At 35.4% G+C, this 27,344-nt stretch overlaps 1 protein-coding gene across 2 annotated transcripts; it reads left to right on the forward strand.

The window, feature by feature from the left end:
* The first annotated feature begins 2,513 nt into the window (after positions 1-2,513).
* On the forward strand, positions 2,514-27,338 carry LOC140864335 (uncharacterized). Of its 2 annotated transcripts, XM_073268462.1 has the most exons (31): positions 2,514-2,772; positions 2,926-3,048; positions 3,526-3,683; positions 5,031-5,075; positions 6,607-6,685; positions 6,773-6,846; positions 7,290-7,396; positions 8,390-8,572; positions 10,976-11,176; positions 11,245-11,461; positions 11,553-11,624; positions 11,720-12,063; positions 12,353-12,548; positions 12,647-12,896; positions 12,982-13,315; positions 13,581-13,761; positions 13,874-14,011; positions 14,194-14,458; positions 14,569-15,024; positions 15,897-16,360; positions 17,097-17,233; positions 17,316-17,497; positions 17,867-18,223; positions 19,882-20,007; positions 20,104-20,169; positions 20,252-22,056; positions 22,142-22,418; positions 24,369-24,602; positions 25,074-25,580; positions 25,784-25,946; positions 26,650-27,338. In XM_073268462.1, exons 1-31 carry the CDS (start codon positions 2,704-2,706, stop codon positions 26,901-26,903), a joined length of 8,064 nt encoding a protein of 2,687 aa, XP_073124563.1. In that variant the 5' UTR covers positions 2,514-2,703; the 3' UTR covers positions 26,904-27,338. The 2 variants fall into 2 exon arrangements, with proteins under 2 accessions (XP_073124563.1, XP_073124564.1); XM_073268463.1 differs by lacking the exons at positions 2,514-2,772; positions 2,926-3,048 and adding an exon at positions 4,476-4,684 and having other exon boundaries at positions 3,546-3,683.
* Positions 27,339-27,344: the final 6 nt, after the last annotated feature.

A 27,344-nucleotide genomic window follows, 5' to 3' on the forward strand; every position in this document is an offset into this window, starting at 1 on the left:
GAAAACACGAAGTAATTTGATAAAATAATGATAACGAGATAAAGAGATAATATATTTTTTTAGAAAAAAATTAATTAAAAATTATAAATTTAAAATAAAATTTAATAAAATAAAAAATGTTTGGAAAATATTTTATAATTGGATCTTAATAAATATTGTGTATTATTATTTAATGCAAATTCTGCAATGCATTTTAAAAAATTTAGATTTTGGTTCAAAAAATATAGTCCTAAATTGAAAAGTAACATGCATGAACTTATTATTTTGGTTTAATATTTGGTACTTTTAGTTATTTAAATCTCGTTTATGAATGCATGTTTAATGAAGAAGTTGAAAACACGAAGTGAGTTTAATAAAATAATGACAGCAAGATAAAGTAATAATATTTTTTTAAAATAATTAATCATAATAAATTTAAAATAAAAAATAAAAATTAATAAAACAAAAAGTATTTGCTAAATATTTTATAATTGGATTTTAATAAAAATTGTGTATTATGGGTTGAATAGATTTAAAAATTATATTCTCAAGAGGTCAAATATGTATTTTTAATATTTCACAGAGGTATTTGGTGAAAAAAATATCAAAATGTTTGCCCAGTCGCATGAGGGGGCGCGCGCAACAACTACTCATCTGAAGGGGCGAGTGTGCTAATTTTATAAAATGTCAGAATTGAAGATGTCTATTAAAATTTAAAAGAAAGAAATGTGCATTTTCAATATTTTATTGAGGTATTTGGTGCAAATAACTCAAATATATTATAATATTATTTCAAGACGAGTCATGTGTCACGTCAGGAAAAAAATTTATTCTCGATTCTTATCCCGATGTTAATCGGGATGAAAAAAATACCGAAATTCGGGTCGAGATTTTTTTGGAACAAAAATGAGATGTGGTTCGAAAAAGGTCGGGATTTCAAGAAATATTATCAGCCCTAATATTTTTCGAGGATTAGAGGATTAGAGCAGGTGGTAGACGATAAAAATATATGTGAGATCAATTTATTTGTCAATGTAGTTTCTTTAGGTAATGTAGGAATATTTGAAAACAATTGCTTATGAAATATTTTTAGCAAATTTTTTTAGATGTTGCAAACACTATTTTAATTTTTTTGTGTTGGTTAACATGATTAATTGATTAATTTTCCCAGCGTTTGAACCAATCAGCTACTTACATGACCAATTTTTTTATTGACTATTTATTTAATTAATTGAAGTTTTAATGTGAGGGAAATGAGAAAATGTTTGGAAAATGTTTGCGTGATTCCGAATTCACGCGGATGAATATTTTTTTTAATACATAGATAGGGTTACAGGAAGAGTGAAGGACACAGACTCAATGTATTTTTTAATACATAGGGTCACAGGGAGAGTGGAGGACTCGGACTCAAGGTACGTCAATTGACAAATAAGTTAGGCCAGTTGGACTATAAACACGATCTCGATCCCGTTTGAAAACAAAAGTTATTGGCTTAAAAAAGCACTTAAATAAGTTCAGCTTTTTAAAGCGCTTTTATTTAAAAAAACAGAAGTAGTTTTAGTGTTTGGATAAATGTTAAAAAATTACTTTTTAAATTTAAAACATAAGCAGAAGCCAAAAAGCCAAAATTTTTCTGGCTTTTAAAAAAGCACTTATTTGGGCTTAAATAAGTGCTTTTTTTAAAACGTCTATTGTAACCAAACACGTAACTTTTTAGGAAAAACACTTTTTTTAAAAAATAAGTGCTTTTTCCAAAATGTCTACTGTTCCCAAACGGACTCCTCATCACGAGTATTAAGATGAATATCACGTCAAATAAAAAATTCATAAAGAGAACTCGAAAATTCTAAAATATCGAATTTATGCGAATTATAAATAAAAAATGTAATCAATGCTTAACATAATTAGGGTCTTTAGAAAATGCGAAATTAAAAGTTTAGGTAGTGTTTGCAATCTCTAAAAATAAGTTATGTATTTTTTATTCACAAAGTTGTTAAAAAAAATCCATAATCACTTATTTTTAGAGGTTGCAAACACTACCAGCCAGTTTTGGAATTTTGGTTTTTCTTCTTCTTCTGAGAATATTAGGATTCATTTAGACATGTAATTTAAAAATATTCTTAGCATTTTATAAATACAAAAAACTTAAAATATGTGTTTGAACGAGAGTTTTTTTGTAAAATATTTTTGAAAAATAGTTTTTAAAAAACAAATGAGAAACATTTTATAATTTTTTTAAATTTTATTTTTTTATGAAAATATTTTATAAGTATTTGTTCAACAGAAGTCGAAAAAAAACTAACGATTTGATTATATGACAGGCCTTCAGTACAAAATTTCACGGGTAATTAATAATCAGGCCTTAATTCTACAATTAATAAATAAGGCCTAATGTTGGGCTTTTCATGGGCCTGTATGTTTGAGGGTTCTTTTTTCTTTTTTCCTGGACGCATATACATATACGTAATTACATATGCTAATTAATTAGTTAATTAAATTAAATTTATTTAAGACCAAAAACACCCAACCAACCAACCAAAACCCCCCGCCCCCTCCCTAAAACCTCGAAGCCGCGCTGCCGAGTGAAGCAATTTTCCGACACAAACCAAACGATAGCAGCGCCGCCGAGAATCGGTTTGTTTAACACTTTTTTCCCCGAATTCTATCGAAGTTTGTAAACCATTAAAGCCCAGGCTCTTCCGGCGCCTCCCAGACGACACTAAGATGGCGACACCTTCACATGCATCGGCCGTAAAATCTCTCAACAATTCCAGTGGTCGCCGCCGATTTGTTGTAAGCACGTATTCGCATATTCGTGTTTGTTTTCGTGCACAAGTGGTGATTTTTAGAGAGATTGGAATTTTGTTACTCTCGCTTGTTTGGCGAACGTTCGCAACTCTGTGCTGGAATATTGAACACTTTTTTTTAATTGTTTGTGGGTTGCAGTTCAAGACTTTTTGGCAAAGAATAGAAGAAATCGATATAGATGTTTACAGAAGTCTAGAGCCGTTAAAAGAGGAACCATCTGCAGGTTCATCGTTTTTCCTTGACTGCCTTGTGGAGTACCGGGTATGTAATTCTGCTTATTTGTTGCGAATGTTTTTGTGGGAGTGGGTTTCGAAATTTCTTCCCGTCTCTGGTAGAAATTTCTGGATGCTCCTCTTCTGCTTCCGTATTATTGTTGAGCTGTTTCTGATAATGGTTATGTGGTTCAGCCCATGTTTTAAGTTGTACTTAAACCAACTGAGGGTCTCATCTCAATCCAACTCCCAATTGGTTTGATGGATGAGTAATCAAAATATTATTCTTGTAAATATATATATACGTGCATTTGGATCTTTAGATTCGGGTTAACCTGAATGCGATGACTAATTGTTGAACCCACAAATTGAATAATCGTTTCTCCCATGTATCATAGTACCTGTGAATGATCTGTAATTTAATGCCCATTTATTGGTGAGTTATATCGACTCAGCTGCATGCGTAAGTATCTTCACTTTGAGCTCACTGGTTTTTTCATGTGCGGGACTTCTGTATATAATGCAGGAACTAAACACTGCCGAAGATTTTATTTCATTTTATGAGGAAATGTTGCCCTTGGTACAAACGCTACCACAAATTATCTTGCACAAGGAACTGATAATCACAAGTCTTCTTTCTAGATTGCAACTGAAAGGAAGGCTGTCGCTTGAACCAGTATTACGGTATTTTCTTGTCTAGCCAATTTATATTCTTGTGTAGCCAATTTATATTGTTTCTATTGCTGGATGACATGAGGATGCTTATGTAGCTCATCCTTTACATGATTACTGTAACTGCATATTTGTACCTGCTTTTGACCTTTCCATTCAAGGGCGGAGGCACCTTGGCCCAATTAAATTTTTTATGTGTTATATATATTTTTAGAAATAATTTTATGTGTTATTTTCGAACCAATGCTATATTAGCTCGGGTCCAATTAAAAAAATTATGTAACCCACATGTAGCCCAACTAAAAAAATTAAGTAGCTCACATATCCCAAAACTGGGCATTTCCACCCTGGTCTCTTGGTTAGATTGATTCAATTTAACTTTCAACTCTATCAATTTTCGTCTTTTTAATAATATTTCCACTTCTACGAGTAGATTTCTTCTTGCCGTTTGTATTTTTTCTGCTTTGTGATAATACTTATTTTAAAAGTGACGACATTGCAATGAGATGATTTTTTTAGAATTGCAATTCTCGATTTCATAAAAAAGTTTAATTGTTTGTTCCGTTCAAGTTTCTATTTATATTAGATTTTACACCGCGCTGATCTTATGATGCTGATATGATGTCATATTGAAAACAAATTTGGTTTGGGATATTAGTCAAAGATTTTAAAATCTTAAGAGTTCCGAAAAATATATTGAAGATCTTATTAACGAAAAACTTGTTAAGACTATAACGAACAAGTATCTTCTTCATCGTTTTAATTCTTATGCATAATTTTTTGTTTCTTGTTAAAATTTTTTAGCCCGGGTAGATTTTGGATCCTGGCTCCGCCATTGTTTCCATCATGCGATGAACCTTATATGTCCTGCATCTGGACCAGTGAACCACAATGCAAATTTCTGGTTCTCTTGTTGAGTACTTCAATTTCATTGAACAGTTTAAGATTTCATTTAAGAGGACCAATTCACCAGCAATCTCTGGTTGGCTGTACATGTGCACATTGTCATAATTGTAAGTTGTGATTTTGCTAGATAACCCAAAATTTGGATAATGGATAGCTTAACTTTAAGTTTTTAACTAGTTATAAACTATAACTGTTTTTGCATTAAATTGCTTTGCACCTTGCTTTTTTCGAATTGTAATGCATATATGATCTCGGCCTTATTCTCAATCTAAAGCTGCATAGTTGTCTTTGTGTTGACATTCCTTTGCTTTATTAGGTTGCTTCTAACAACAGCTTGTGCTGGCATATAAATTGTATCTCGATTATGTTTATGCAATATTTGATGTTCTAATTCTTTAATCACCGAGTTACTTTTGAAATATGTTATTGACAGAGGTCATTTTATTATTTTAGGTTGATTGTTGCTCTATCCAGAGATCTGCTGGAGGATTTCATACCGTGAGCTCTAGATTCTTTTTGAATTCTTTTATGTTCTTATATATATATTTCTTTGGCTCATTTATCTTTCCATTTGCACTTTTGCATGATACAGTGACATGCCTGTACTTAGTTTCGTTTGGGGGTCATGCCAGCCTCAGATGTTATGTCTTTTTGACATTTGGTTAACTTTTCCATCGAAACTGAACTGTTTGCTTAACCTTGGAAATTTTGTTTTTGGTGTTATCTTTTCTCTTGTTTCTTTCTTTTTTTTTTTAAAAACTGTATTTTCAAATATTTTTTCGGGTTTCTTAAATTCTATTCTGTTATGTACAACCCAATAAGCATCTGCCCATGGTACGCGAGGAAAAAACTGAACTGATACTTCCGCAGAGCAAGGAAATGCCGAAATACTAACCAAAGGCATATATTGTTGCTATAATTTAAGATGAGCTCCAATATATGTATAGATGGTCAGAATTCATGGAGTGTCTTCTGGAAATTTCCCTCCCGATTCCTGAAAGTAGGATCTGTGGCTTTATTTCTAGTTTTGCAACACCATAGGTGTATCAGACTCAGGTTGAAGTTAGAATGGAACGCGTTAGATGTACATCTATATGTTTATTGAAAACCGTGGGTTAATGTCTGTGAAATATCTTAAAGCAAGCGTTTCCGAATCTTCAAAGGGATGAGCGATTCCTTTCTTTTATTTGACAAAAAATAACCCTCTTTTTGTATCTATACTTCTGTCATGTCCTGTTTGTGGCATCAGAAAACATGCGTAATTGATATGAATGCTTATGGAGTTTTCTGGAATGGAGAGTGATTGTGTGCACATGGGTTTGAGGGCTAAAAGCTCAATTCATCTGGATTACTGGTTGAAATCATAATTTCAGGGTTGATCTTAGGATGAATTTTGTTGTTTTTGCCATCATCCTTAAAGTTGACCAATGAAAAATTTATTTAATATTGGTTAATGTTATTATTGCAATAATAACGAAGCTGAAAAGATTGCAAACTTAGTGCCTTCTTTTTCCGAGCTTGACCTCGTCTTTGATTTGATACCTAGCTAGCTTCCGTCTCATGTCATGAACCTGAGAGGTAGACTTGGTTTGTGCACAAACTTGTGCAAAAAATGTTATTATGCATTAATATTAAGGAGACTTATTAAAGCCAGCGTAATGCTTTCTGAATAATTAGAAACCGTGAAATTAGTTAGAGAGATGAGGCGTTTGAGTTTGTAATATCATGGAAAGTGGATCAGGCTGTCACGGTGATTATCTTCAGAATCTATGGAAGTTTCTGTTGAGTAAGGTATATAACAATATAGTTCTCATATTCGTGCCGAAAGTCCAGGCTGTCCAGCTATAAATGAATTAGATGAAGTGGGCGGTTGGGACATTCACGTGGTAATAAATAGAGAGAGAAATCATCCACGACGAAGTTTTATCTTCATTATGCTGTAGTATTTAATTTGTTAGTAGGATTACGTCGTTTTGTATATTGTCAAGTATATCAAATTCATGGTTTCTTGTATGTGCATATGTTTCAGCTTTCTCCAAAGAATTGCTAATTCTATTGAATCTCTTCTTGAAAGCGGTGCTGATAAGGATCCAGAGATAATCGAGCAGGTCTTGAATTACACTGTCGGCATAATTTCTCCGTTTGTTTCATGTGATATTTTGAAATGCACAAGCTTTAAGTTTGGTTGTTTGCAGATATTCAGATCTTGGTCGTGTATTATGATGTACTTGCAGAAATATCTTGCGGATAATGCTGGCCATGTTCTGAGGTAGTTCATTTTTCTATATTTAATGGTGTTAGAAAAAACTAAAATTTGCCTACATGCCTCCTGGCTCCTACGATTAATTGAGGTTTCAATCTGTGATGCTAAGACTAAGTGTGACATTCTCATTACTTTGAGTTGTAAGACTGGTTGTAATCTGGTGCCTGAAGATGTAATGCTTATGGAGCAACTAGTTTTCAGTTTTATGAAGTGTCTTAAAATTTGGAGAGAAATCATCTTTAATATAATTATGCTACTCTAATACCTCAATGCATTTACAATGTATTCATTAATAAATTTTATTTCTTTGGATGTTGAAATGGTTGATGTTATTGTTTAAGGTGGAAGGTGTCACTCATATTCAATGATTGAAACTCAAAAAAGAATGTTATAGTATGGGATGTGCATGTGTTTGAAATATTAACGTGGAAATGTCTCCTGATGCACAGAATTACTGCGAAATTGAGATACTACCCCAAAGACTATGTTCGAGAGTTAATGGCCGAATCAGTATCATTTTTGTTAAGGAAAACACCAATTCCGATGCTAAAAACAGGTGTTGTTTCTATTATAAATTCGCTCGCGTATTGTTTTTAGGTCTGTTGCATGTAGTTGGATGTGATTTTGATTTTTGCCACTAATATTAGCAGAAAATCTAAGCAATTGCTTGGCATTCCATAGGCATGATGTGGCTTTGCTCCCTTTTTAGTTTTTACTCTTAAATTAAATTTGTACAGGAAAGTCCACATGATGGATAAAACAATTGCTACAATTTGTTAGCATGTGAAGCTTATATCAGTATCATCAGCACAGTATAAGATGTTATCTTCAAATTAGGGAAATGAAACTTTCAATGTCAACTGCTCTGTATTTCCTCTGTTTGAGGCCTTTTATGGCAATAATGTGAGCATATGATTTTCCCAAGGTAAATGAGATTTCTTGTTTCAGTCTGTCATCACCTTCTGCTAGGCACATACTCGCAGTAGATTTGGGTATGCACTGTCCACACTCATCCACTGGATATGGTGGGGCAGTTAACATGATTCACCCAAGAGTGACCCAGAACATCTCATTGTTTTTTTCTTGGAAACTTTAGCATATTGTTATTTCTAGTCAGTACACCCAAATATGCATGTAAATTGTAAAGATTGCAATTTTAATGATATTGTTCTTCTTATGGAGGTTAGTGGTCCCTCATTTTATCTATACATGTTTTAAGGAATCATTTTATTTATTTACGTTTATAGAGGTACATAATTTCTCTTCCAGATGTCCCTATTCATGGTTCGTGTAATTTTTTTGTCCCACGCAACATGGATGCAAATTATATTGATTCTTGGTAGTTGGTTCCCGCCAATAACTTTTCAAGAAATGTCACTGTAAACGTGAATATACTAAGCTAATGTGTGTTCATCTGCATGTTATCATTAGGAACAGTTCTCTTTTTTTTTCCCCCAAGTTTCAGGAATGGGTCAATTTTATCTTTTTAAGCTTGGTTGGTTAGACATTTGACCTGAGAAAACAATATTTGGCTTCTAACTATGGGCAGATATTTGTAAAGTCATGGCTGAAATTATCGAGGAACCATCAGAAACACGAAAATCTGGTGTTGGTGCATTACTGTCTCATGCTATGAGAATCACCTCATCGAGATTGCACTCAAGGGCTAAAATATTATTGCCACTGCTGGTGGATGACTTATTTATTCAAATCGGTAATCCGAAGGACAAAGGTATGCTCATCGATCTCTTGCTTGAGTTATTTTGTTGTTGCTCACCATCCTTTTGTTATTCCTCATTCATGTGATTTCTACCTTGATTCTTCTATCTTTCTTTTTTTGCACTGGGAATACACTAATTTATTCAATTTGAATCAGAACTCTCATGAAAATTCAATCTCCTTCATATCAAGTGGATGCTGAATAAGACATGGAAATGATGTTTTCTTATCATCTTTGAATGATGGGCTATTTCGAAAACTAATAATTAGATCTATACTTGAGAATTCTTACCCGTGATTGTTTTATAATTGGCTTTTGTTGAAGATGAATTTATCCTTGGCAAAGTTGGAAGAAAACATTTTTGTCAAGAGAGGAAAATACCGAATTTTTGGTATACCGAGGTTACCGTACCAAATTTACCGAATTTGCGGTATTCCAAAGATTTCGGTACGGTTACGATACCAAATTTTTCGGTACGGTATTTGAAAATTTCGGTATATACCGGTATACCGAAATATTATATAATTTTTTTTTAAAAATATATATTATAAGGTTTTTTTGTAATGGTATATACCAATAACGTACCGAAATCGGTATACCGTAAAATTTCGGTATAATCGTTATCCTAGTTGTATGTACCGAAATTTTCGGTACGGTATCGGTATAAAATTTTCTTATACCATAATTTTTGGTACGGTACGGTATGCCACCCCTAGTTTTGAATTCTATGCCGATATACTTCATGTCGTTTAGGGTTTCGAGGGGCATAACGGACGTAATGAAGAAGACTATGAGGGATTTTCTTTGGGATGGAGTCGATGGGGATTCATATTGTCATCTGGTTGCATGGGAGTTGGTGTGCAAGCCCAAGGCTGAAGGGGGCTTAGAATTGAGAATATTTGTTTGAGGAATAGGACTTTACTCGGGAAATGGTGGTGAAGTTCTACGTTGAAAATGAGCGTGTGGAAGACGGTCATCGTGAGTAAGTATGGGTTACGAGATAGTGTTTGAGATGTTGGATTAGCAAATAATGTTACCTTCAGGAGCCGTCGAAGTTTATATCTGGATCTTACCCAGCTTTTCATCTAGTGAGGACAGTGGTTGAAGGGTACCAAAATTAGGTTTTGGGTAGATAGATGGTTGGGGATTCTTTGTTTCAGGATTTTTTTCCAACTTTTTTCAGATCTCTTCGGTGCATAATATGCCCATGTCTTACTTCGTGGTAGGTGAGAATTTGACCCCCTACCTTGCCTTTTTCTTGAGATTTGCATTTTCGGAGGGATTCTAGGGATGAGGAAATCGTGGAGTTGAGCTCCTTGTTGGGAGAGTTAATTAGGTTTAGATTGATTGCTGGGGTTGATGATATCAGAGCGTGGGGTGGGGATTCCTTAGGTCTGAGTCAAATCTTTCTTTGAATCATTCTTTCCAACAATAGATTTCGTGAGTTCTCTTTTTTCCATGTTATTTGAAAAGTTCCGATCCCAACAAAGATTTAAGTATTTTTTGTGGACTGTGGTGTTGGGTAAGTTGCCGACTTCGGATGATGCAAAAGCTATGGCCTTTTTGTGCTCTGAACCCAAATTGGTGTGTGTTGTGTCAATAAGAGAGGGAGACCCAGGATCACATGTTAATACTTTGTCCTTTCATGAGCGCATTGTGGGCTAGAGCTTTGATGGAGACGAGATTTGTTTGGGTGACTCCCAAGATCAACGCATGATTTATTCGCTACAGATCTTGAACATTTTCTTGGTAAGAGGGGAATTGTTTTGGATGGCGGTGGTTTCATGGTATTTTTGGTCGGTGTGGTTGGTTAATTTATTAAGAGACTGGACTTTTGTTAACTGGTGATATGATTAGGGATTTGGTCCTTTCTTTTGTTGTATGCGTATCACTTTTCTGTCTCTTGTAATTAGGTAGTGTTTGGGAGAGTCTCAAAATTTTGTTAAGGAAAAACTGATAAATGCTTTCTAGATGCTCTCTTAAGCACTACCTTAATAGCTTTTATGCATTTAATATATTATATTTTATTTTCTTATAATAAGAAAAAGGAATTTATCCTGGGTTTGCAGACTTTCAAGACTTAATAGATTTTTTTTGAATGGAAAATAGAAATAGTTGCATTACAGCAATAGAATCGTTTCTTAGTTCAGAAATTTGTTTCTTGCTTCTCCGAACCTGTTGACGTTCTGAAGTAAAGGAAGAAATTATGAGCTTAACATTGTAAATCTCTAAAATACTGTTGGGATAAACATAGCATAATCTTTAAAGTAATGGTGTATGACTGATTTAGTTATTGGTTTTATAGATTATTTGTTCAACTTGCTTATCGTTATAATTTCTTCTTGATTTCATTTAGGTATGTGTTCTCATTCTCTTATTTTTTGTATGTTCCTTGATATATTTCCACACGTCCAGGCTTGAGCATTGCTGTTGAAGTTCTTTGTCTGGCCTTTCAAAGATTATGTGCGGAGTTGGATCCACCGGAATTGATTATTGTGTGGGAATTCTTAGTCAGTAAAATAACTGATTGTGCAACGGAAAGCTCGCCTTACCTCAGCTGCCTATTGTCCATTCTTATTTCTATGGTGCAAAGTGATAATGTTGGAAAAATTTCTGGTGGGTGAAAAATGATTTTTTCTGGTTAAAATCTTATTTTCTTTACTCACACTGACCTCATTATGCAGATTATAGTTCTATACTTCGACTGGTTAATCTGCTTTTACACAAAGTTGTCATGCCTTTTCATACCACGGATACCGTCGAGCAGAAGTCCGATGTCCTTGATCAAGTTCTGAATCTAATGCTCTGTGTGCTTAATGGTCTCTCCAAATCTAAAAACATTTCAGCGTTGTCTGATGTTGCTTCACAATGGGAACCAATATTTAAATCAAGGAGCCGAAGGTGTTCCTTTCTGTTGAATTTCTTGATTCATTCTTTTTGAGTCTCCTCACCTTGTCTTTGCCGGTCTCACATTTTTTGTTTGGTGTTGCAGTTTACTGAATTTTCTCGATAATCTCCTCAATGACCCTTCCACTTTTCATGTATTTGGAACAAATATTTTAAGGTAACTTGCTATTTGTAATAATTTCTGTCTTCGATGTCTGAAATTCCTCACTATTTTTCCTTCAGTTTTTAAATTAATTCCTGGATTGATTTCAGCTCATTGAATAATTTGATACAAATATTCGAGGAAGAAGCTGTTTATTTAATGGTAATTTTCTGTGATAAAGTCGGGGAGGAGAGCTCTAACTTGTTGCACAGAAACTCCATGGAAAATCTATCAAGAATACACGGTTTTCTTGAAGAAACTCTCAAGTATTGGATTGGAAACATCAACGAAGCTGTAAAAGGGAATTCAATTTCCATTTCAGTTCAACAAAGCAGGTTGGCAGTTCTGTGGGGTGTTATTGGCTGCTACAGTTATTTTGCAGATGCACAAGCAAGTTCGTCAATATTGATGGATTTGATAGATTCAGTGGATGAACTTTTGATGGGTGAACATAGTAAGACATTCTGATACTCAAAAGGACTTCCTGTTATTTAGACTGTATTTGCCAAAAAATCTCGATTGCGTCCATTGTAAAGACTTCTTGTTAATCTCGCTTATACGTGTGTGGCTTAGAATAATAATTTTTTTTATTGAATTGGATATATTGAATAGCTGATGGTGCATAGGTTTACTTTATTAATTGCTAAAGCTTATATCTGCTCTCTAATTAGGTTATATTAGTTCCATTATACTCCTTATTTAATTAATTAATTAATTAATTCTTTATTTATGCTGTTTTCAAGACTTTACAGTCATTCAGGAAGCCACTTGGCAAACCCTAATTGGTGCTGCATTGGGTGCCTATCATAAGTTTGCATGTAGTAGGAACATTGCTCATGACAAGGCTTCACTGACCAGATTCTTGGATCTTGCGAAAAGATACAAGTCATCACCACAAATTTTAGCCGTAGTAGCTGATACTTTTGATTCGGTCTTGGGGTAACTTGTTTCAACATTTTTTCATAAAATTTTTTTATTGAGTCCCTCTTTTGCAAATGCATTATTATTCCCTTAATCTTAAAAAATATGTTATGAAGGTCCGAAAATCGAGACGATGGAAAATCCGAATTTTATCTTCCAGAATGTATATCTGGAAACGGGTTAGACACATTGAACCTATTTGCTGAAAATCTCTGCCATGCTGATAAAAAGGTTCGCCTTTCTACCCTGCGAATATTGTGCCATTTTGAACCTTTTCACGATGACCTTTCTGCGAAAGAGTTTCCTGTCAAGAAAAGGAGAAGAGATGATTCTGTGGCTTGTCATGCAAAGGATCCACATATTGATGTAAGTGGGATATTTATTCTGTCTTTTACTTAGTTTCACATGTTAATTCGTTGAAGCTCATCGTTTTGTTTATTCTGAACCCTAGGTTCTCAACCTTCTCAGATCAATTGAAAAGACACCCCTCTCAGTTGCTACCAGCCGTCAAGTCATTTTATTGTTATCTAAAATACAGTTGGGTCTGAGTGCTCGGAGTGTTCCTGAGCAATATTTGCCTGCCATATTAAGTGGAATTGTTGGAATATTTTATAACCGATTTAGCTATGTATGGAATCCAGCATCAGAATGTCTTGCCGTCCTCATTGGCCAATATTTTAGGACGCTGTGGGACAAATATGTTAAGCATCTTGATCATTGCCAGTCTGCTTTTTTAACATCTCGGGATCTATGTGGTCAAGGCGATGATTGCAACAAAGATGACAGTATGTCTCTTTTCGACTATTGATCTTATTGATCTTATTTTCCGATAGTCCTGCTATTTTTCTATTTTCTTATGGAACACATGTTTCTTTATATTCTCCACTAATATCTTTCCTGTCACATGAAATATTTAATAGCTTCATTCGCCCCAAGATGTAATCTGCCTACCATTTTTTTAAATTGTTTATTTATTTTTTATTTTTATTAATAATGTTTATGAATTTCAATTTTTGAAATATGTTTCACGGCCTTGTGTCGATTTTGCAGGTTTAGTTGGACGGTTCAGATCTAACATCTCTCCCTTGTTTGATAGTACTCCACCTGCTACCGTTTTGTCCCTCTTGATTCAATCTTTACATAAAGTTCCGTCTGCTGTAGATTCAGAGAGTAGGCTAATAGTAAACTTGTTTCTGAAGTTTTTGGGCTACAATATTGATGAGCTCACAAGGTGATCATCTCTAGTGTTGCGTTTGAATAAAATTCAATATTCCTAATTGTGAAAAGTTATCAAGGAGTATTGATGTATTCTTTTATTTGACATGCATGCTTTGGATAAGCAGGGTTGAATATTATGTGCTGGATCTGAAAGGGAAAGAATGGAAGTCGGTTCTTCGAGAGTGGTTAAGCTTGTTCGGACTGCTACGAAATCCGAAAGCTTTATATCAAAGTATTTTTTTAAAAGATGTTCTTCAATATAGGTTAGTGAAAATGGTGCTTTACCATGTTAAAAATTTAAAATTCGTTGATATTTTATAGTTTCATCTCCAAACTTTTTCAATCTTGATGTAAAGTTGAACATTTGAGTTTGCTCATTCCTCACTTCTATTTTTTTTTCCTTCATCATTTTTTAGTTAATAATATTTTGGGTGGTGGAATACAGGCTTCTTGAAGAAAATGATGCTGACATTCAGATGAAAGTTCTTGATTGTCTGCTCACCTGGAAAGATGATTTCTTACTTCCCTACAGTCAGAATCTGAAAAATCTGATCAATGCAAAAGATCTAAGGGAAGAGCTTACAAGGTGGAGCTTATCTAGCCAATCGATTGGTGGCATTAATGTGCTGCACAGAACTTATACAGTACCTATTGTCATTAGAATACTAATACCAAAAGTTAGAAGCCTGAAAATGCTTGCTTGCCAGAAGGTACTCTTTATTTAACTTGTCACTTATTTTCGTAGACACTCTTGGTGCTGCAAGTTCTATTTTGTTCTAATGTCTGTTCAGAAATTGATGAGATTCCTGTACCTTTTCAGAGTGGTGTAAGTCATCGAAGGGCTGTTCTTGGATTCTTAGCTCAGCTTGATGTTGATGAACTTCCTCTTTTCTTCTGGCTGTTAATCAAGCCCCTACTTTCTATGCATCAAGGTGAACATGAAATGAGTAAAAGTTTCTGGAGTTTGTCTGGAAGTCCCAGGGATGAGTTTTATATATCAAATGTCATGAAGCATTTCACAACGGACTCTATAAGTAGCCTGTCTTGGAAGAAAAAATTCGGTTTTCTGCATGTAGTTGAAGAAATCTTGAAAGTTTTTGATGTGCCACACCTTAACCGTTTTCTCGATCTACTTGCGTACTGTGTTGTCCAGATATTAGCCGGCTGCACATCAACTCTCGGTCCTTCAAAAAGTAGTGGATCTTTTTCTGTACATAACAGTTGTAGCTTTGATGCGGACACAGCTGAGAACAATGAAGTGGAGGGTAGAATCATGGTAACATGGAGATTTTTCTGAAATTGTTTTTCTTGCTCGATTGATTTAAACCCTGCTTCTATATGATGTTCAGGGGCCCTCAGAATTTCTCGTTATTCTTTGTCGATATGAACTCAACTTATTAGTCTGCATGGAAATATCTTTATGCAATCTAATTTAGTGGACAAATAATAAATGCTATGCTGTGCTACAAACTAATAAATGTGGCACCTTACCAGGTTTTGCATGCTTCTATCGTAACCCACTATCCCATTCCAACGAAATGTTTACTATACCATGCTGTTGCTCATGCAAAAGATCTCCATCTACAAGTGTCCATCATTTTCAAACACTCGTACTTGCATAACTGTTTTGTAAAATCATTTGAAGGGTTCTTGCACAGTTTATTTGAGCGGCTGTAGAAAGAACAATCTTCTCTTGGAGTTGGTTGATAGTAAATAAATGCTCGTTATTTAGTTGGTACTTAATTGTTATACTGGTATAGTTTTTTTTGATGGGTCTATAATCTTTTGAGCATGTGAATATGAGTGGATCTTAAAGTAAGATTCAAAATTTTATTGCTTATGATATGATTAACATGAACCAGACAGCAGTTTTTTAGTCATATGCGAGAACATATATGGTATTGTTTGCATTCTAGCTGTCATTTTAATATTTTTCGGCTTTAAGATAATTAGTTCTACGTTTTTGTAACTTCCTCAAATCCCTTAGAATTCTGTATTCATCCGGATGAAGTCATGTTTGTTTTGATGTATTTGAACTACATTTTATCCTCACAACCTTTACTGTTTCATGGAGACCTAATAGTTTTGCTATCTGTTTGGCACAAGTGTGTTTAGATCATTCTGATCTGTAGTTTTATTCATGTTCAGGCGAGGGCAGCTGTGAAGCATTTGAAGGACTTGAGATCCTTGTGCCTAAAAATTGTTCACAAGTTTCTTAGCAAATACGAGGATCATGATTTCGAGAGTTCCTTTTGGGACCTGTTCATGACATCAGTTAAACCATTAATTGCCAATTTTGCGCAAGAAGGCGCCAGTAGCAAGGAACCGAGTTCACTATTTTATTGCTTTCTTGCTATGAGTAAAAGCAACAAACTCGTGCCCCTGCTACAGAAGAATGGGAATCTTGTACCAGATATTATTTCCATGCTTACTCTCCCTTCGGCTTCTGAAGAAATTTTGTCTTGTGTTTTCGAATTTACTATGAACTTATTGGAGCTTGATAGTGAACTGAACAGTGAAGAAAATATTGTCAAGAAAATATTGCTTCCTCACCTTGATCTTCTTATACAAAGCTTGCGGAGCTTTTTCACAAATGAAAATATTACTAAGAGGTAGCACTTTTCTTTTTGTTTCTTTTACACACTGGCAATATCCACTAATTAAGATTTATTTATTTCCATAGTAAAAATGCTTCGGCTTGTGTGGATTAGTTTGCAATGTTGGAAAAGGTGTTTCTTATGTGTTATTGCTGAACTGTTTGGATCCGTAAGCACTTGGTTGCTATCTAAGATGTATTAAGTATTTATTAATGTTATGGTGACCACTTGAGTTGAATTTTATGAACAAAGACTTGGAAATGCTCATATCATTTGAAATTCTTTGTTTAATATATCACTTTGTCGACAAGTCTATCCCACTCGGGTCACAGAATGTATCCGGGGCCACATTCAAAACTGAGAAGAGAAATTGATAGTATATTCATACTCCAGTTGATTCCTTCCATGTGTCTGCGATGGACGAGAATGCGAGAATAAGTGACGATCATCGATTATTTATTCCGAAGTTACTTTTTTTCTTGCTTTACCTACTGTAATCTTCTTTATTCTTTTATTTCCTGTGTTTCAACTTTTTTTGTGTCAATTTTTTCGTAGTATTCGGACAAACTGTTCACCTTACTAATCTCTGTGCTTTTGCTTGGTTCTTAACTCTTATCCCTAGTTAGGGTTCTTCCGGTGATGCCATCATTTGTTCAATAAAAATGAGATATCTTCTTTCTCGGTTGCCTGGCATTTAGGTTTCCAGGAAACTCACTTATATCCCTTATTGATATTCCATGTATTTCTACAGGAAGTTGGTCCAGTTCCTGGGCAAGAGGGAATTTACTGTTTTTAGTTTGATATCAAAATATGTAAAGGAACCGTCAGTTGCTGAAACATTCCTGGATATATTGCTCCCTCTTCTGACAATGAGACAACAGGATTTTGGTTAGACCCTCCTGATAAATTTTTTAAGTAATATTCAATAGTTTTATTCAGTTTTCACAAGAAAGAACTGTTCTTTTTGTAGATACTTGTATTCAAGTATTGCAAATTGTTCAACAAGTGGTAAAAGTGCTGGAGAGTGGAACTAGTAAAAAAATTCTACCTTCAATCACCTCCCTGCTTATGACAGCTGGGCTGGTTGTCCGGACTGCTATATGTGATGTTCTTGATGCTATTGCTGTGAAAGATTCTTCAGTGCTTACTCTGGTAATGTGAACTGTTTGAAGTTTTTCCATAAATACAAAGTCTACTGGTTTAATTTTAAGTGCTAATATTTTGGGTATGGGCCACCTCTAATGAGAGTGAGCTTTTGGAAAGTTTGGATTCAACATGATGTTAAAATTAGGTGTCAAACCATTATAATCTCTGATGCACGGAAAACCCCTACATTCATTAAATTGATTTTACGTGACTTTTGCTAGTACCCCAACCAATTTGCACATATATGTGGACGTTAATTCCAGGCTTATTCTCGTCTTAAACATACCGGTGGTATTAAAATATGAAAGTATTGGTTGGTTCATGAGCTCGAGCTGTTAGGAAATATGATTTCTTATACCTATATTTTATCTTCAGGCAAGAATTCTCCGTGAACTGAATGCATCCTCTGAAATGGAGATCGGTGGTCTTGATTATGACAAAGTAATCTGTGCTTATGATAAGATTACGGTGGAATTTTTTTACACCATTCAAGAGGAGCATGCATTGGTAATCTTGGCACACTCTATACAAGACATGTCGTCTGAAGAATTGATCTTAAGGCAAAGTGCTTTCAGATTATTGCTCAACTTTATCGAATTTTGTGGCAAGATCCTTAATGGGTCGCTAAATTCTGATGAAGTATGGTCTGTAGCTGGTATTCAGCACTTAGCAAACAAGTTCATCTTGAAGCACATGGGGAACGCAATGGGCAAGGAGGGTCCTGCTCAAAAGGTATTAAATGTGTCAGCTATCATTTTCTATTTTCTTTCTTTTCTTAAATTAGAAACGGTGATATATTAATATTGAGAACTAGTAGTTACAAAAAGCGGGCAAGAAGTCCGCCGTAGACAAAAGGATGAACAAAAACCCTATCACATCAACAACAAATAAACCTCCAATCCCTCAACATATCCAAGATCGAAAAGTTTCTAAACTCTAAGCTCTTCCCTATCCAAGTAGAACAACGAATCTTGATCTTGTCTCAACACTCATTGACCGACTCTTCTATGTCTTCGATGATTCTCCTATTACGTTCCAACCACAATGTCCAACAAATACAATGCACTGCTACTGTCCACAGAATTCTCACCCTCTTTCCCACAAGACGACCAAGATCCGAAGCGAGATCTTTCGTGGATCTTGGTACTACCCACACTAATCCCATTTTCCCCAGAGCTTTGGCCCAAAAAGAAGTCATATAAGGGCAAAAAAAGAAACACTTGATTCTGAGTTTCCATCTCTTTCCGGCAAAGTACACACCAGTGCGGGGAGAGAGCACAAGAAGACCACCTCTTTTGCACGGAATTGCAAGTCAGTAACTTACCCAAGGAGAATACTTGAATCTTTGGTGGAATCCGGACTTTCCAAATAGAATGGAAAAGCGGAAACAAAGGAAACCTACCAATCGGAAAGAAAGATTCGTAAAAAGATTTAACTGAGAATATACTAGACGAATCCCCACTCCACACTCTGACATCATCCCGTCCTTCACTCAACCTGACCCTCTCTAAAACCCCCAAGAAAACACTCAACTCATCCACTTCTACATCCCTTGTTGGCCTGCGTAAATACAAATTCCATGATAAAGATGAAGCGAACAAAACAACTAATTGAGCGAAGTGAGAAATCGGCATATCATGACCAGTTGAAATCTGATTCAAGGAAGGAAATAAATTCTGAAATGACGAAACCCCCCACCACCTATCATCCCAAAACCAAACCTAACCCTTGTACCTAACCCTTGTACCCCCTCTGGCCACTGTGCTCACTAATTGGTGAAAAGCCGGGCAAGTTCAAGATACGTACTTCCAAGGATTTCTATAACTGCTTTTAGTATTAAATGGGTGCATAATCCTATGCTGCTATGCATCTACAGATAGATAAAATGGACACATTTCATAAAAGAAATCCACCCCTTGAGATATGATACTGGTTCATATTTTTGGTGGTTATAATTATTACTTGTACGTGGACCCATATTACATGTGACATATCTGTGGCATGTCTCAATTTTTTTTTTTTAGAAATATCTTTCTCAACTTAGATATTGTGGAGGTGGTACCATTACTCTTGTATTCGAGAGTTTGGATTATGTGTCAGACGGGTATTCACTTCCACTTGGGTGTCCCTTCTATATCTGAGTCTGAAAGTATATAGAATGGGTGATCATGTTTATTAGTTGAAGATATATTCGAAATTGGGACTTCTGTGGGGTATTACTGTGCTTGTTTTTCTACTTTTGCTTGCTTCTTTCCCCCCCTCTCGAAGTTTCAACATTATGATTTTGTGACCTCTGAATGTTCCACTGCCACTGGAGGTAAGATGTTGTAAACTTGTAATTATCGATACAAGGTTTCACACTTGTCATTTATTGGCACGGTTGTTCTTAGGTATGGATTGATTTACTTCGAGAAATGGTGTTGAAACTTCCCAAGGTTGCAAGCCTTGATTCCTATAGGGCTTTGTGCAGTGATGATGCAGAACAAGATTTCTTCAACAACATAGTTCACTTACAGGTAAACCCTCTTCTAGCTGGCCTTTGGATGTTCAGATTGAATAAATTAAACTAAAGAGCAGATGTTTGATTCTTGGAAATTTTATGTTTCATGCAGAAACACAGGAGAGCTAAGGCTTTGTCTCGTTTTAGAAACATTTTCACATCAGAAAAGCTTTCAGAGGTAATCTCTTTAGTCTTTCTGGAATCACAAAAATATTTCTCTGCTTCACTCATCTTCTGCAATGCTGTTATGATTTTTCCAGGTGATCACAAATAAAGTGTTGGTTCCGCTATTCTTTGGCATGTTGTTAAATTTGCAAGATGGAAAGGATGAGCATGTCAGACATGCCTGTTTGGATGCGCTTGCGTCAGTTTCCAGTTCCATGAAGTGGAAGCAATATTATGCGTTGCTAATCAGATGCTTCCGATATATACAGCTAAAACCAGACAAGAAAAGTCCTTTGTTGCGTCTGGTCAGCTCTATACTTGATCACTTCCATTTCTCAGATATGCCTTGGGCCCATGAATCTAAAGTTGCCACTTGTGATATTCTTGATCCATATGCTGCTAGCATGACTTCTTCATCGTTGAGAAAATGTTCACGCTCTACCCAACTTCCAGTTATACAGATGTCCTTGCACAAGAATTTATTCCCCAAGATTCAAAAATTTTTAACCTCTGACTCTGATAAAGTCAATGTGACCATTAACCTAGTTGCACTAAAACTCCTAAAATTGCTTCCTGTAGAAACCATGGAGTTGCAACTTCCAAGTATTATTCATCGCATTGCCAACTTTCTGAAAAATCGTTTGGAAAGTGTACGTGATGAAGCTAGATCTGCATTGGCTGCTTGTTTAAAGGAGCTAGGTTTGGAATACTTACAATTTATTATCCAAGTCTTGAAAGGCACATTGAAGAGAGGATATGAATTGCATGTTCTTGGATATACTCTCAATTTCATGTTGTCCAAATTTCTCATGAATCCAATTTGCGGAAAGTTGGACTATTGTTTAGAAGATCTTCTTTCTGTCATAGAAAATGATATACTTGGGGATGTTTCTGAGGAGAAGGAGGTTGAAAAGATTGCTTCCAGAATGAAAGAGACGAGAAAGCAAAAGTCTTATGAGACTCTCAAATTGATTGCCCAAAGTATCACCTTCAAAACTCATGCATTGAAGCTTCTTTCACCTTTTACAATTCATCTTCATAAGCAGCTCACCCAGAAAGTTAAATCAAAGTTGGAGAACATATTAAGCAATATAGCTGCTGGTATTGAATGCAATCCATCTGTGGATCAGACTGAATTTTTTGTATTTACATATGGCCTCATTGAAGACTGTATCAAGGATGAAGGTGATGAACATGAAAATAATAAAGTAGACAAAGATAATGATGGTGTCCGAGCATATCATTCTGAACTATTAGTAAATATTGATCGACGCCAGTCTCATTTGATAGCGGTATTCGCACTTGGGTTGCTGCAGAATTACATGAAGAACCTGAAGCTTGACAAAGAGGATGAAAAATTACTGTCTCTGTTAGATCCTTTTATCAGTTTATTGGGCCAGTGTTTGAGCTCTAAACATGCAAATGTCACAACTACTGCAGTTAGGTGCTTGTCTCCGCTAGTGAGGTTACCTTTGCCATCCCTTCAATGTCATGCAGACAAAATAAAGAATTCCTTGATGGTCATTGTACAAGGCTCCGTAAATGCTAGCAGTCCGCTGTCCGAGTCATGTATTAAGTTGTTGACAACACTTCTGCGAAGCACTAGAGTTACTTTATCAGCTCGTCAATTATATATGCTGACCCAATTTCCCTTGTTTGTTGATCTTGCAAAGAATCCGACATTTTTTGCCCTTTCACTGTTGAAGGCTATCGTACACCGAAAACTCGTAGTTCCTGAGATATATGATGTTGTCCAGATTGTCGCAGAATTGATGGTACAAAGCCAACAGGAACATATTCGTAAGAAGTGTGGTCAGATTTTTCTTCAATTTTTGCGTGGATACGAAGTTTCTAAAAAGCGATTGCTACAGCATCTTGATTTCTTAATTGATAATCTGAGGTAAAAGAAGTTACATGGTACTTTCTGTGTGTGCTTGTGTGTTTATTGTTCCTTCAACTTTTGGGTAATATATATTTCTTTTCAGGTATGAACATCCTAGTGGAAGAGAAGCTGTCCTTGAGATGCTCCATGTTATCATAAAAAAAGTTCCTGAGAAAGTAGATGAACAATCTCATACAATTTTATTTCATTTGGTTTGTTCATTGGCCAATGATAAAGATAGCAAAGTTCGTTCTATGACTGCGGCTGCGATAAAATGTCTTATTGGGCGTGTGAGTCCAAAGTCTCGTGACTCCATTCTTCAGTTCAGCAAGTCTTGGTACCTTGGTCGTGAACAGAATCTGTGTGGTGCAGCAGCGCAGGTAAGATTAAGCAATGGTTATTGTTCTGATTTGCTTTCCATGTAAATAATTATTTTCACTCACTTTCTATTGCCTCCTTATGACTAATTTTGTGTTTCCACTATATGCGGTCAGGAGTAAAAAAGCAGTGTTTACTGGTTATTCTCCTGATAATTCCCTTCTTATTTTGATGGTGGTGTTGTCTTCTTAAATATGGTCATTTGTGGTCGTGGTAACTGACAATTCTGTGTTACTTTGTTACTTTGTTGTGCACAAGTATATCTCTCCTCTTCTCTTAAATTCGTGTCTCTTTGGTTGGATGCCACTCATGCCTGTTTAACTGCTGATTATCGGATTAGGATTCAACATTCCGTGCTTAATGTGTGTTTTATGTAAATATATCTTCATTCATACCCGTAGCATCTTATCCTCTCTTGCTCTTCAATTGCCTGCTTACTATATCTGTTCAGAATCTGGATTGAAATGCTCAAGTTATCATATCCAGCTCTTTAAATTATAGTTTTTTTTAATATAGGAAATGAGATATATTCATTAGATAAAAGGTAATAATAATTACAAAAAGTAGTCCAGAGGTCCACACAAAAAGAGAGAAAACCCGGAGTCAACTAGCATGATATAAAACTCCAATCCCTGTACAAATCTGATACTGATATATCTACGAACTCACTCGTCTTCAAAATCCAAAAAGGAACCGTAAATTTATTGGTTTCTGTTAGTGTTTATTCACTAAAAAGTTTCTATGAGCTGTTTGACTTACGGTTGGTTTCTCTCAAGAGTTTCTTCACTAAAAAGTTTCTGCACTACAAGACAAATAAGTGGGTTTTGGATTGTAGATTTATCTTTTTTAAAATATTGCTGCAATTTATTAAGTTCATCTACTGTGGCACATTACGGTAGTATTCAAACCAGTCTTCTCTCATGCTACCGATTAAGTGAATGGGATGACGAATTGGAAAGGAGTCAAATTGGTCCGGGCTCGTAAATCCCCAGCCATCTGTGCATCAATCAACCCAGCTCAGGAGAACCCTGCTTAGCACCCGGTTAGCGGGGGAAGTTATACTTCTTTTTTTTTGCCTGGAATTGAAGCAATGCCTTTTCATTCTTGACTAAAACTATCAATAAAATTCAGAAAAGACAGTCAACATTTTGTTAGGCAAAATCAATCCTCCATTGTACAGACTAATACGGAATTCATTTATAAATGAAAACTTTGGCAAAGCTATTTCACATGTATAGTTTTCATTTACCATTTAAAGACGACATACAATTAATCAAATCGCCAAAAAAGTCACCAGAGAAGAGAACTGACAATGAAACAAATAAAATCGGGTTGATCATGTTTGAGCTCAGGTTTTTAAATGGAACCCTGTAATCCAGACTGACCTTCGGGGAATATTTTGTAACGCCAGGAAAAGCAAATCCAGTGAATTGGTCTTGTCCTCATCGGGTCAGTTCTTCTCGATCCGGGCCCTTTTCATGTTTTAGAGGTTCAATTGACATCATGGTTATCCAGTCTTTTGCAATCACATACTTGTATAGGGATTGAAGTTTAATTTTTGGTTGATTTAACTCCGGTTTTGAACTTTTATGCGTGGACTCTGGTTCGCCTTTTGTAATCATCTTTTTTATTTAAAAAAAAAATTATAATATAACATTTTTTCTGATAAAAAAAATTGACATCTTGATTATGACTGTTTTAAACCAAGCTTTGCTTACAGCTTTTGCTTTATTGGCCAGCTTAATACCCTGAGCCGGTCATTGAGAAGTCCAGAATGGTTCCTTTTTCTTTTATTACTAGGGATGATAATATGAGCTTCTATATTGATTGTAATTCTCTATAACAGAAAGAAGCTAGGAAGCTTGGAAACATTGAGGTCACAATTTGTATTTGTGTTTTACCCTGTGTTTTATGTTTCCTTGTGATGATCAACTTCCCAATCTGTAAAATAGGTTCTGGGTTTGCTAGTGGAAGTAATGGGAGGAGGTTTCAAGGAAAACATCGGTATTGTACTTCCTGTTACGAGAAGCATTTTGCAGTCTGCACTCAGTGCTCTTGCACATGGAGAACTTAACATGTCAGACGAGCCAGTTGCTCCCTTTTGGAAGGAGGCGTATTATTCATTGGTTTTATTTGAGAAGATCCTTCATCAATTCCATGACTTGTGCTTTGATAGTGATCTTGAGGTACATTTCATATTATATGTTACTGGTTGTTCCTTCAATCAATCTCCAAATTTGAGTCATGTCCGTGGATAGGGTTGTTGAAGGTTATCTTTTATACTCGAAGCAATTTTAATGCATTCTATTTTAGCGTTTAGACTATAATTTTGGAGGGCTATGTGCTGCGCGTTCACTTAATAACCGTGTGACATATTTTAGAGTACTTTGTGGACCACTGGTCCACCTCTTGTATTTACTCTCCTTATTTTATTAATAATATGTGTTTCTTATCAAAAAAAATATATGAATAACCGTGTTGACATTTTTGTATTTTGTTTGAAAAATTGTTGCACTCATTTGAAGATTTATACGCTTGTGCTGATCTGAACGGATGAAATATTCCTGAAATGGCATTTCAAAATAACAATGAAGTTATTTGCAGTATAACAGTCTCTCTTTATCTAATTCTGCTGTTCATTTACTGGTTTCTGACAGGATATGTGGGAAATCATCTGTCAGTTCCTGTTGCATCCTCATTTGTGGTTACGCAACATATCGAACAGGATTTTGTCTTTGTACTTCACATTAATTGATGCACATGCAGAAAATCATAAAGTGCCAATGGAAACGTTCTTTTTGATGAAACCAAGTAGACTTTTCCTGGTAGCTGCATCTTTTTGTTCCCAACTGATGGCTCCATTGGCAGATGATGCAGCTTGCACTATTATCTGGCAAAACCTTGTGTTTTCAATTTGTCATCTGCACTCTATTTTGGGAAAGAATGCTTGCATGGATGCTTCTAGGTTCTGGTCCAGCCTTGAAAATTCGGCCCAGGACCAGTTTAACAAAGCTTTTACCGTGCTTGATCCTTTAAAAGGAAGGAGGATGCTTTTTTCTTTTACTTCTGATGTCTGCGTTCAGCATGATCAAAATGAGCATCCATTTATTTCCTATTTGCTTCAGAAATTGGGAAAAATATCATTTCAAATGGATGCTACTCAGGTATGCTTGCTAGAACACAACAATAAATTTAACATTTTAAATCATGCAAATAAATTCAATGGGACTCCATTTTTATTTCTATTGGGAGTGTATATCTAACTTTAAAATTTCTTGTTCCAAGTAAAACAAGTTTTTTTATTCTTCTACATTTGTATAAGCAGTTACTAGCTAAACTGATCATATAGAAAAAACCTTTGTTGCAGATGAAAATTGTCTTCAACTTGTTCAAATCAATTTCGCCAGAACTTCTTGGTCATTATGGCAAGGATTCACTTATTGTATATGACGGTTCTGCTAGTTATGCCTATCAAATGTTGTTGCCTTTGTACAAAGTTTGTGAAGGGTATACCGGAAAAGTTATTTCAGGTAACTGTTGTTTCTCCAATTTTGCTTTTTCTAAAAAACTTATACCCAGTCTTCTCAAGTTTGAGAACATGGAAGATACGGTGGAAGAGTGCTGGGAGAAGATTAAGATAAGGATTGCTATGTGGAGTAGATCCGTTAGAGATTTACAGAGTGTTGCAATTTCGGATTTATTAAGAGATTGGTCTTTTGTTTACTATTGATATGACTAGGGTGTAGTATTTTCTTTTGGAAATAGCGGATCTCTTGTCCGACTTTTGTAAAATTTTCTTCTCGTATATAATATATTATCGTTTCTTATTAAAAAAAAAAGTTTGATTTGTTACACACGAGTTTTGGAATTATTAACTTGGACAATCGTGGATAGCTATATCTGGATGGAAGCTTCGGTATATATCAGAGCATGCAAATAATTTCCTTGCTTCCAGTAAGAAGCCTCTGATCATAAAATTATTGTAGCGTGAGGTGAATAATACCTAGAAAGTTTTCATTAGCCGATAAATGCCGCTTGTTTCTAAATATACTGGCGAATTTATGCTTCGACTATAGATAGTAGAAACACTCTGGATGCTAGATGACTGCTTAGAGCGATTTATGTTGTATCAATATTGTTATCAGAGTTGTTCCAGTGATCAGTGCCCTCTTTGTTTAGTTACTTTCCATCATTTTGATGTCTTGGCTGACCTTTTTCTTTTTATCATGCCAGATGATCTGAAACAGTTAGCACACGAGGTTCGCGAAAGCATCAGAGTAATCACGGGGAACCATTTCATTCATGTTTACAACCTAGTAAGGAAAAATCTCAAAGGAAAAAGGGACAAGAGGAAACAAGACGAGAAGATCATGGCTGTGGTCAATCCAGAACGAAATGCCAAGAGGAAACTCAGAATCGCGGCCAAGCATCGGAACAATAAGAGAAGGAAAATCATGTCCTTGAAAATGGGAAGATGGATGCATTAAAGATCACAAAGATGCATGGGGTAGCACATATTCTTCAAGTAACAACAAATATCATGGTAATTTTCCACAAGTAATCAGTTGTCTATTCTACCAAGTTACTCGAAACTAGGTGGCTTTTGTTGGATCTTGGCACAAGAACACTGGGGGATTATGTTGTTGATGAGCTATCAAAATGGACAAAATGGTTCAAACTGTTGCACATTCTGCTCATTCCTTTTCGCCATTTCATCGTTGCCACACTATCTATATGCTGTATGAGATGGAGGGTGTGCGGTTGGTAAATTGGAAATAGGATAGGACACAGGTTGAAGCTAATTGGCGTTGGAAAGATATATTCGGTAGACTTGTTTTTGGAACTCTTGGCGACATATTAGTGAGTAATGTAATTATTGATAGATCATCATCTAATTGTATATTCTATCATTTATATTTATATCTTCC

The sequence above is a fragment of the Henckelia pumila genome, chromosome 4, assembly GCF_033568475.1.
Source record: "Henckelia pumila isolate YLH828 chromosome 4, ASM3356847v2, whole genome shotgun sequence".
Lineage (NCBI taxonomy): Eukaryota > Viridiplantae > Streptophyta > Magnoliopsida > Lamiales > Gesneriaceae > Henckelia > Henckelia pumila.

Coding starts and splice junctions, on each gene's coding strand:
- LOC140864335 (XM_073268462.1), top strand. CDS start 2,704: ATGGCGACACCTTCACATGCATCGGCCGTAAAATCTCTCAACAATTCC. Junction 2,773..2,925: donor GTGGTCGCCGCCGATTTGTT/GTAAGCACGTAT, acceptor TGTGGGTTGCAG/TTCAAGACTTTTTGGCAAAG. Junction 3,684..5,030: donor TCGCTTGAACCAGTATTACG/GTATTTTCTTGT, acceptor TTATTATTTTAG/GTTGATTGTTGCTCTATCCA.